General features: G+C 34.3%; 1 protein-coding gene across 3 annotated transcripts in view; it reads left to right on the top strand.

Moving 5' to 3' along the window:
• hhla2b.1 (HERV-H LTR-associating 2b, tandem duplicate 1) overlaps positions 1-12,264 on the top strand; it is a 14,695-nt gene extending 2,431 nt beyond the window's left edge. The window contains exons 2-8 of one of the 3 annotated variants that reach the window (XM_015606638.3): positions 1,305-1,385; positions 4,618-4,917; positions 5,864-6,142; positions 7,248-7,580; positions 9,112-9,225; positions 9,315-9,371; positions 10,131-12,264. In XM_015606638.3, coding sequence (XP_015462124.3) covers positions 1,305-1,385; positions 4,618-4,917; positions 5,864-6,142; positions 7,248-7,580; positions 9,112-9,225; positions 9,315-9,371; positions 10,131-10,204 — 1,238 coding nt within the window. In that variant the 3' untranslated portion in view covers positions 10,205-12,264. Of the gene's footprint in view, positions 1-1,304; positions 1,386-4,617; positions 4,918-5,863; positions 6,143-7,193; positions 7,581-9,111; positions 9,226-9,314; positions 9,372-10,130 lie in introns of all 3 variants that reach the window. The other 2 variants (XM_022681682.2, XM_007252311.4) reach the window with 2 other exon arrangements.

The raw sequence follows: 12,264 nt of genomic DNA, 5'->3' as shown, positions 1-12,264 counted from the left end.
GTACACTATATTTAAGGCACCTTTTTTCTTTTGATTTATACAGGAAGAGTTACATTGCCAAAACAGATGAAGGTATGTTTAAAGGATAGCACTGATCTGTTTTTGTAGATGAACTCTTTATATCCAACTAATTTTTATTTTCTAATAATAAATCTAATAATAAATACAGATTTTCAAATTGTAGTAATTAAAATGTAATTAATGTCTGCCCCCATGTTCTCATCAACACTGTAAGTCTAATAAAAACACACTGACTGCAGTCAGTGATGTAATTTCCTTTTTTAATGAATTAGACGCCACATGTTTATACATACCTAATTATACCCTACGTTTACCTACAAAGGTAACTTAACTCATTTTCTATTTTAGACTATTTAATCATTTTATACTTGCTAATAAATTAAATAATGATAAATAACTCCTGATAAACCTTTGTAATGTGATTATTTCATTCTTTATGATAATATGAATAGGAGCAGGTGGCGCTCTGTGCACTATAATAGGTGCGGCCGATGCTAGTAGTCTAAATTAGGCTACAGAAGTATTTTAGCCACTGCCTGCAATTTTAAATCCCAACAGAAAATCAGTAAATATCATTGAGTGGACTTGGCTTTATTTATGGCATTACAATACAGTACTATCAAAAACTAATCAATGATCATTTTCATGTCATCATACTGATAACATTTCATTGTTTAGTTGAACATTCATTTAATGTGACCTAAGGGAAAGAATATAAATAAATAAGGTTTTAGCGAAAGCTGGTGATTGTGAGATGGCAATGGGGCTGATGGTAACTCCTCCAGTTTCAAGCAGCATGCACTGTCTATACATTCTCTTCACTTGTATGGGGTGAGTTGTTGTAGGTAAGGTGGCATGGTGCAGTGGACTTTCAGGAGTATGTGTATTCTTCTATCGATCAATGGAATGGATTATTTTGCGAAGCAATAGAAACAGCACTGGTTAAACTATTAGTTTAAAATTCTTTTTTCATTATTTTTGATTAAAAGTGGAGAGTACACCAGCATATACACCAACAACATATTTATTACTAGCCAATTTTTTTATTGTGATATACTCTCATTCAGTTTGTGATAAACGATGTGTATGATAAGACACAACATGGTGTAAAGATGTCAAATCTGTTCATTTGTATATGGTGTTTATAGTCTAATGCTAACAGTTTACACTGATTAGTAAATTATGTCTGTAGCTAAAATATATCCGCGATTCTATAATGGGTATATATGTATAGCATAAATGTTTCACTTCCACACACTCTCTCTCTTTCTCTCTGTCCTCAGTGATGGCAGCAGCAGCAGCGCGGGTCTACACTTGTTTCCTCCTCACGTGGCTCATAACTAAAACAAATGGAAAAACTCCAGGTGAGATTAGAGCCTTTTCAGATGTACTGAAGCAAAAAATGCATGGGCTAGTTTTGCCAAAATTACAGGCTGTACTAACGACACTGGTGAACCAAGACTATTAGAGCTAAGCCTTTGGTTTCAACCATAAATGTCAGAACTTGTTTAGAAAATGAGAACAGAAGCAAACGATGATTATGCTAAATCCTGCCAGCGTGGCTATGGAAAGTGAGATAGTATGTTAGCGCTAAGCTAAAGTGATGTAATTGTGTTAGCGTAAGATAAAACTGATGCATATAAATGCTTATAAATATAACATGGATATATGAAGCTTGTAAACACATTCATATTTAATTTCTGTTTCATACAGTTTTCTACACTTCTCTTGAAAAGTTTTAGATTGACTGACCTTCATTTCTTAAAGTGTTATTTTATTTACTTAGTTGAGTAGTTCTTGCTATAATATGAATTAGAACATTACTCAAATAGAGGTATTCACTGTATACCAACTCTACCTCTCCACAACTTTTCAACTGATGCTCTCAAACACTTTAAGAAAACAAGAAATTCATGACAAGTAACTGAAAGACATTCCAGGTGACTCTACCTCATAAAGCTCACTAAGAAAATCCAGCCAAGATGTACAAAGCTGTCATCTAAGCAAGAGGTGACTAATGTGTAGAATCTAAAATATGAATCATATCCTGTTTGTTTAACACTTTTTGTTTACTAAATAATAATAATAATATATGTGCCATAGCTTAGATAACATTAGTATCGAGTCTTTAATTATTTAAGGTGTGTCCAAACTTTTAACTGGTACTGTATGTGTTAAAAGGTCCTGCCAAAAGAGGCTTTCAACAACTACAACAACTATTTAACTACTATTTGTTTTTTGTGGTATCTCCTGTAGCTGGTATCATGACCACATTGGGAATTCATTAGGTCTAAGAAAGATTTCTCAATGACATAAATGATTGACATGTTTCAGAATCTCTGCAATTGCAACAAACATTCCAAACTCACTATGTTTTAAACTCACTCATTCTCTTTATCAAATGTCATTGAGTCATCAGAATAACAAGTCTGTTAACAGGAGGTTACTGTGGTTTATGTGGGAGGTAAAACAGAGGATGAAGTTTGTTGAGAGAAGGTTGTTGTAGTTAATTAGCTGACTGGAAACGATTTATTATGGTCTATTCACCAGTGATTTGAAACACAAATTAAGCTGAAATAAAATGTGGGATATATGCATGTCTTTTAAAAAATCTTTTACCATTCCGATGTTATTTTATGTTATTTGATTAGTTTACAGTGATGGACTGTTTCCTTCTTTTCTCCATGGCCAATTACCATGTGCCACATCAAAAACTAAGGTTTACCTGATTTCCAAGGGTGGTTAAGTACTCTCTCTTTTGGTGTGACACATTTTATTCCACTACATGTTTAGGTCTTCAGCCCAGCTCCTGAACCTTAACCAATGGTTAAGCTTGCTTAGCTGTATCTACCAACATCATACATTAAAAGAGTTTAAATATCTTAGTTGCACAATTTTAAATTTCACAATTGGGTTCCAAGAGTGTAACATTTTAACCTACCCAAACAGTTAACAGTTAAAACAACTATTCCTACCTATTCCTACTATTTAAACCAACCACAGGGTTTAAATATAACACCCACTATTATTCTATTGAATAACATGAGTTTAAGATTGGAGAAATTCTGATCAGTTCTTTAGTCACTCGCAAGTCTTTAAATGTCGTGGTGATTGCCCAAGCTGTATTATCATTCTCATACACATACACAAAGAGCTCTGAGATGGGATGGGCATAGAGAGGTCAGGGTAGTGAATGATGCAAAGATATATTTAGCTGTGATCTGATGCTTCACTGGTTATTATGTGTTAACTTGTCTTGAGTAGTCTGTGGGGTCGACTAAGGTGCTTTAGCTGAATAGGCAGCTGGACAGTATGGAAGAATAATTGTGAATGGAAAATGACGGTGGTTTTATTTTTTGTACTTTCTGACTTATTCAGCAGCAAAATGTAACAGCAGCATTTTAAACGATCAGAAAATTCAAACTAATGCAGTGTGTATCCTGAATAAACAGTCATGAGAACCTGCACTGGACTGCATTCACAAAATGAAAAAAAGAATGTTTCTCACAACACATCAAAGAGCCAGCTGCTTTCATGAAGCTTCAAAAGTCTTTAACAAACAATCCATTTTGACTCTTTTTTAATTTGTTAAATTTAAATAAAAAAATTCCCTGCAGCTCATGGTGGCGTCATCACAAATTAACCAAGAGCATTCTTCTCCCATTCCCAAAAAAGTGACTAAACAGACATGCCTTTTATACGCAATTATTCTGTGAATATTTTAGTGTCGCATCATAATCATCATGCAGAGAATTCATATAATTTGTGTCCTTAAAGAAAGATTTCCAAATTAAATCAAATATGTTTCCACTATTGTTTGAAGCAAAAACAAGAAGTCTTCTCTAGTGCTATTTTCTCCTTAGACCCAGAAACTTTACCTTTCTGCTGTCTGACCCTCCTGTACCTTATCAACTTTATCATCCTCACTTAGTCCTCTGCTTCCTGTAGTATGGAAACTGGGATTAAATGGAAGACAGTAGGTTCTGGTGTTCTCAAAATGAAGTTAATAATGATAAAAACTGACCAGTTACCCTTCTTAAAATGTGAAATCCTTGAGATCTTCCAATTTAAGAAAAATATCCTGTGTTCTTTTGGCCACACCCCCAACATTAATGGGGTCTTCATGCAAAATGCAGGATGTCTTTTAAACATGTTGCATTAATGGTGCTTGACTTCTAAGACCTATAGAATGTCCACATTAGTGGAAAAAAATCAATAGCTGGGTCTTGTTGTAAGCATAGTTTTTACTTTTTTGCCACTTTTTACCTTAATTCTTGCTACCGCAACATATCCACATTACGCAATATATTTATTATTTAAGATAAAAATTAAAATACTAAAATCTTTTAGATTTGTTTTTGTTTTTTAATAAAATATATAATTTATCATTACATTTATTGTCCTCCGAAGTGTTTAAGTGTGGTGTTTGTGGTATTTAAGCAGGATGAACACAAGACTCCCTGTAATCCTCCCTGTTTATTCTGTATCCCTTTATACTCTCACAACTACATAAATGCAGAGTAAAGGTGTATACAGAGTCTATAATATTATCTATAATATTTAACCCTAATTATTTGGTTTCCTTTTTTACATCAGATGTTCCAGTAACCTGCCTGTTCTCGGAAGACTGTATCTTACCCTGCAGCTTTAAAGCCACCGGTGGTGAGGAGGTCCAGTGGTTCAGGCAGAATGATCTGGTCTACAGTCTTCCTCAGGGCAGTGACCAGCCCAGTGAGCAGTTTGTGGGCAGGACATCAGTGTCAGCCCAGCAGCTCGCCCTGGGCAATGCTGCTCTTTCACTGCAGCGCTGCGGACTGCAGGACAGGGGGCGCTACAAGTGCCGTATCATCAAGGGCAAAGAGGAGGATGAGTCCTTTGTTATAGTGAAAGTGGAAGGTAGGTTTAAATCCTATTTTTTACCTATTTTTTACTACCTAACAACCCAATGAGTTAATTCTGAGTATAATCACAGTTACAGTAGACTATTAAAGATAATCAAAAGACAAAAAAAAAAACATTTTTGATGCAATGAATGCTTCTAGTCCATGGCAAATTTGGTAGATTTAGAAATATTTAAATGAAGTGTGTCTGTAAATGTTTTATATACACTGACCAAAATATGACATAAATGGTGCTTTAAAATTGTAGACGGATATAACGTATTGGAGGCTAAAAAAAATAATGTTTTTTTGTATTTTGTATTATTTTTTTTTTGTCATTTTGCCAAACTAAAGGAAATAAATAAATAAAGACATATTGGAGTTATGTGTAGTTATTTTTAAATGCTAAAAATAGCACAGTTTTTAAATATTTAATGTATATCTGCAATACAACTGTTTTTGTATTGTTGAATACTATGAAGCCATTTTTAATGAAAACAAGACATGACCACATCATTGGTAATTCATTTGATACTACAAGAAAAAAAGATAATTACGCCATGACAAGTAATAAAGTATTAACCACAACTTAATAAGGCTTGGAACAACATAATTAAGTATGTCATGATAATCCAACCCTGTCCATAACTTAGTAATCAGTGAAAACTAAATGGAAAACTAAAAGTTACAGTTAAATGGCCATATCTTAGGCAGTCATTAAAATAATATACATATATATATATAATAAAATATAATATATAATAAAAATAATATACAGCTCTGGAAAGAAATTAAGAGACCACTTAAAAATGATGGGTTTCTTTGATCTTACCAAATTAAAAAACTCTGGAATTTAAATGTCTGAACTGTAGTGTATGATAACAGTAGTACTGTTATCACTTCAGGTATTTAAAAATAATTAAACACTTACATTCTTATAATGTCTCTGTCTATTGTTTTAGCCCCTATCCAGTCAGTGAATGTAGAGATCACTCGTCTGAGTGGCTTTGAGGAGGTAAAATGCTCCACACAGGGGGTCTACCCTGCTCCTCATGTGTCATGGACTACTGAACCACCCACCTCCTTAAAACCCATCACCCGCAAAATACCCAATAGGCTGGGCCTGTATGATGTGGAGAGCAAACTGAAGAAACTGAGAGATCGCTCCAGCTTCACCTACATCTGCACTGTTAATTCATCCTACTCCACCCAGACCTGGACAACATCACTAACAGAAACAGGTCAGTTTACTTCAACCTAAAACAAATATGTAGCCTATACTATATACACTTTCTAAATGTATAAGTATGCAGTGCCAAGACATTTCAATAATAAAATATTACACACTGCCTGGCCCAAAAAAAGTCGCCACCAAAAAAAAAAGTTCTCACACTCCAATATTTCGTTGGTCCGTCTTTAGCTTTGATTGCTGCCCGCATTCACTGTGGCATTGTTTCAATAAGCTTCTGCAATGTACAAGATTTATTTTAGTCCAGTGTTGCATTAATTTTTTACCAAGATCTTTCAGGATTGATGATGGTAGAGTCTGACCACTGCACAAAGCAGCGCTTCTCCAGCACATCCTAAAGATTCTCAATGAGGTTAAGGTCTGGACTCTGTGGTGAACAATCCATGTGTGAAAATGATGATCTCTTGCTCCCTAAATCACTCTTTTCCAAGCACCATGAATCCTGACATTGTCATCTTGGAATATGGCTGTGATCATCAGGGAAGAAAAAATCCATTGATTGAATAACCTGGTCTATATTCAGTATATTCAGGAGGTCAGCTGACCTCATTCTTTCAGCACATACTGTTGCTGAACCTAGACCTGACCAACTGCAGCATCAACCACACATCATTTACTTAGTTAAATCTAGTTGGCAACTTTTTTTGGCCAAGTAGTGTATAAACAGTGAATTTTATCAATAATTATATTAAAAATAAATTACCCTAAATAATTAAAAAATCAGTAATCAGCACTCAGTGTGAGTGCTATAGTCAATGACCAGTCTTGATATGGACCAGCTCTGTCAAATCAGAATCTTTGAAAGTTTGGCCTTTGGGTTAAAGTGGTAGTGCATAAGTTATCCAGTCAGACACATAATTCGCCACATGATTAAAATATGTGAAGAAAAAAAAAGTTATTATTTATGGTATGGGCACAGGTGAACGTGAAAATAGGACATGGACTAGTAAAGTAGTAAAGTAAGATAAAGGCATTTGATGGCAGTGTTTTGGGGAAGAAATCTGCCACCATTTTCACACACATGTTGCTGATATCTCTTGCAGTCATCAACCAAATTTCCTTCACATCGAAATCATACTCATCTCTTACCTGGACAGGAATAAATTCAGCTGAGGGTAAGGATCTCACCATCCCTTGCAAAGCACCATGGGTCACACAGAACTTCACGCTGACCTGGACCTTCAAACTGACCAGAACAAACAAACCCACCGTCATTTGCACTTATGACAGCTGGACTCAGCTTCTGACCAACCAGTGGGAGGGCAGAGCCGGGGTGGATGCCTTAGCGCTGCAGGCAGGGGATGGATCCCTGCAGCTACTCAGCCCTCTGAGTGCAGAAAACACAGGAACTTACAGCTGCACCATCTCAAGCCTACAGAGGAGACATGAAAGCCAGACAGCGGTCAACATCACCGCACTGGCTCATGAAAGTACAGTATAACTTTATAACAGCATTTAATAACACAAAAAACATTTCACCTTATTCAGACATGTTTCTTTCTGTTCTGATCAATTACACTGTTTGTCTTAGAGAAGAGGTCTTTTACTATTTCATGAGTAATTAGAAAAGTCACTCAGGCCACAACTAGATTCACCTTGCTGATATTCAGTTATTAGTTACTTTACTGATCCATTTGAAAAGGAGTTACACAGTTTTACAGTGACTCTTTCAATAAAGGGTCCTAGCAGAAATCAGTCTTTTCCATTTCCAGGGTTGCCAGGTTCAGTAAAAATCACCATAAGGCAAGAATTTTTATACCTCTATATTTGCTCTACTATTTATTAGCATTATTTGAAAAAATGTTTAAAGGTTAAAGTAAATAATAAACATATTTTCTTCATGGGCTTCAATATTCACATATTTACAAAAGCATTTTTATTAGTTACCAGTGTCAAAAAATGTGGTATTAATAATGCTTGTATGTTTAGAATGTTCTTAGTTAATCAAAGTCAATCAAATCAAAGTTTTCTACACATACTACAGGACACTACGGTATTGCTTGTTTTCCTGACAGCTGTATACAATAGTATAGTATACAAATATATATATATATATATATATATATATATATATATATATATATATATATATATATATATATATATATATATTCACAAAATGTTGACCTGTCTTCAGCTAAAGTTGGAAAAAAACATACAATTTTCTAATGTTTACCTGCAATTGCATTCATAAATTAACCAGATTTGACAACCTGTGAACCTAGCAACCCTGTCTATAACAATAAGTGGCAGACATGCAAAAGAATTTTCGCATTTTTTCCCCAAAAATATGACATCAACCACTGGAAATTAAACTGACAGTTCCCGATTATGTAGTTTATTTTTGTGTTAGGTTTACAGATCAGCTATGTAGTAAGAGGAGTACTCAACTAAATCTATTCGGCTACCACTGACAGAAATAATTCTGATTGGACAATTTTCTACTGAGCATTTTAAAATGTATACCTGATTTTTTCCAATCAAACCTCAAACATAGCAAACATGATTCTATAAAATAAACACATTAACTACAATTAAAGACAATTCATTTAAGTGCCCAGAAATCACTAGGCTCACTAAAGGTGGCAAAATGATGTGGTAACATTTTTAATATATTGTAAAATGATTTCAATGTTGCATCTCTAATAAAAACACCTCAAGTTCACTAATGTTAAAAAAAGCTCAACCACATCAATGATGTCTGGCCAGAGATGGTTAAAATTTAACCAATGAAGCAGTATTTAAAAGTGTATAATTAACTAACTGCACATTAGCCTGTGGCTGCTAATAAAGAGGATGATGAGTGTGTGTAGGTGGGCCAGTACGCTGTAATCAATTATGTAAACGAGTTACAGAGAATAGTTGTTTCCTTGTTCCAGACAGGTTTCACAGAATTAGTTGTATTTCTTTTTAATACTGTTTCCTTGTAAGCACAAACATGCTTTCTGAACTCCCCTGCAGGTGAGAGAATGGAGGTGAAGACAGGGAGCTCTGTACAGTGGTGGATTCCCACTGTAATATTTGCTGCTCTTGCTGTCACTGGAGCAGTTATAGTAGGAGTACTGAAACTGAAAGGTGAGTTATAGTAAATATGCTACACCTCTGACATACTTACCCTAACCAATCCAGTCAGTTTATCACTGTCTCATCTTTCTCTTATCTAGACGACTGCTTACATTCAAATAGCACTGAAAAGGACAGAGATTCACATCAGGTTAAAGGTGGGTATGAGATGCACTCTCTTTCTGAATGGCAGACATAGAATATCGTTGATTTAGTTTATTTATAAATGCATCAATAATTATTAAAAGATCATGATTACAGGAAAACCTGACTATAACTCTTTCAAGGACCCCTGAGTAATAAAAAATCTTAAAAAAGAAAGAATTCTCCAGGTGTGATTTCTTTCTTTTTTCTTTTATTTTTTTTACTTGTTTCCTTTTTAGTCTTTATGATTAAGACGTTGTCACTCCCTTCAGGTGTCCAATAGGTCTAGACATTTTAATTACAGAACAGTAAATAATTGAATTATCCATATACACTAGAGGTGTAAAATGCACTCAGTCAGCCCACTATTTGATTGGACACAAAACTAATTTAGTCATATTTCCAACACTATATGAATGCTGCCTTTCAGGTAAAGAATGTTGATGCACTGCATTATATGTTATTTATATTTTGCAAGGGAAGGGTTTTCAGACACTAGAGGGCACTCATTTCTCAACACAGAACAGCATAAAATTTTTATTGGTTTCTATATGCTTGGTGTTAATTACTAATAATGCTGATTTAACATTGGAAAATTTGCTGTGTATATACATTCAAAATCAACATTTAGTTTGCATCTATTTCCTTTACATTTCTTTTCTAGAGCAAAAGGAATTGTATTGCATTATAATATCACGCTGTGATGTATTGTTTTATTCTCGTTATTAAAGGAGCTTACAGTAAGTACTTACAACAGCATTTTTCTTTCACAGTAACAGTTACAGACATTGAGGCTGTATCAGAAGGCAGTCACTTAACTGCTGACCCAACTGATGAGCACACATGAGGAGGACGTGAAGGTTCTGCACTGAAGATGCTACTGCAGTTACGACACCTGGCTGAACCTTCATCCATCTTTAACTGCCCCAGATTGTCAAATTTATCTGGAAAGCACCTGATGAAAAACAGAACTGAACAGAACCCATGAAGAAAATTCATACATGTGTACAGGCTTCGTATAGACATTCAAATCCTATAATGCTCACTGGAATATTCAAGAAGTCCTTTATAATAAGAACAGAGCAAAGCCTGTAAAGTCAGGTCTGACATTATTTATTAGCAGAAAGCAGTGTGTCAGTAGCAGCAGTTAGAAGGGTGACATTTCTAGGGGATTATAGTGAGAATAAGAACAATTAGTGTGACTGCACAACACATTGTTCCAGCATTGCAATCGCAATGTGAGCATGCACAATATCAGCTACAATGACCAACCAAACCAACACACATTATGCTCTGTTTTATGCTGCTTGATGCAAAAGAAAAATTAACACTGTTTTTATTTTCTATCAAAAAGGCTATCTACCACAGGCAAATTATATATGTGCTCACTATCATTCAGTTATTTTACTATAATTCCAAATACAGAGTGCTTTATTTATTTCATGACGTGCTGGGTCAGTGACATTTGGACAAATATTTTTGAAATATATTTCAGATAAAAAAGTTGTAGTGCAAGGTCAGTATCATGCATCCATATCACCAATTTTAGGTAATATAGGCTAAAATGTTAATAATAGATACTAAAAATTATAATCTCTTAAAAAAAAGGAAAAAGATTGTTTTTTTTCTCGCAGGTCATATTTTAAGGCTTTTCATTAGTCTTACCGAATGTACCTATTCATCAACCTAATATTGTGTGAGTGTGTTTCTCAAGGAATCCCTAGTGGTTCTAGTATTTCTTGCAATATGGTTAAAATAGCTTATATTAGGCATATTAGTAGGCAGAATAAATTCAAATGACAAATTATTGTATGTATTGATTGCTGCATTGGAACTATGAGAATATTATAGTTTTGGAAGCTAAAACTTCTCAAATTTACCTGAAGATATGAGTAATCATTTAATAATTAAGTGGCCAAATGGTACACTGGGACTGTTTTTGAACGCCAGACAAAAATGTAGAAATGTAGTATTTACGTGGTTTTGAGAAGATGTCACTGGTGAGAGTAGATGTTTAGGAAAAAAATTAGGAAACAAAAATGTGAAAAAGACAGTGTATGTATATATATCAACATTAACATAAACAATAGTTAAGAAAATGATGTAAAGACCAGCATTAAATCACAAAGAACGATGGCTATTTGATTTGTAGTTTTACCATTTGTAGTCATTTGTTGTTTTTCTGTCCTTTTTCCTTGTTCATTAAGAGAAATGTAGTCTGTTTTGGGCTTGAACAAGTGATGTCTGATTCAGTTTCTGATTTGTTGATATGGGCCCCCAGAGCATAAAAAGCCAAGGTCTGCTCTAGAGTAATGATACTATAAAATCTGCACTGGAGCTACAATGCTAATGCAGCTAGCAAGTTATGGAAACAAGTAATGTGTTTAGTATTTCAAACAATTTCCAAAAACAGTTTAGAATAAATGGTTTAAAAATCCTTTACTGGAGTTTTATAGCAAATTAACCAGCACTGTTTGTACAACAGTTTTTGATTTAATGACACAAATACTCTATAACTAAATAAACTGATACATGCAAATGGATCAAATCGCAAAATCTTCATTAGCATCACAGCTAGATTGCTATGTAGACAGTAGGAACTAATGATATCTAGATAACTGAGTATCCTTTTTCACATTATGCACTTTTTTCATCCTTGAAAACTGTGTTGCTGGTAATACATCACAGTAGAGCTATTAGACCTAGTAAACCAGTATAGCAGTATAACACTTGTTTTGCTAGTCAGAAGCTATGCTACCAAGTGCCAATTGTTGATTATCTTTTTGTAAAGCAAAATGTGATTTGTTGTAAATATAGAGAGATTTATTAAATGTGTAAATGTCTGTATTTTAACTCCTTGTTGAACTGAAGCTTCTTATCTAAAAATAAAAGTGTTAAGCAGAGAAA

The sequence above is a fragment of the Astyanax mexicanus genome, chromosome 1 (genome assembly GCF_023375975.1).
Source record: "Astyanax mexicanus isolate ESR-SI-001 chromosome 1, AstMex3_surface, whole genome shotgun sequence".
Lineage (NCBI taxonomy): Eukaryota > Metazoa > Chordata > Actinopteri > Characiformes > Acestrorhamphidae > Astyanax > Astyanax mexicanus.
The sequence above is the reverse complement of the archived record's forward strand: the minus strand, read 5'-3'. Positions and strand labels throughout refer to the sequence as shown.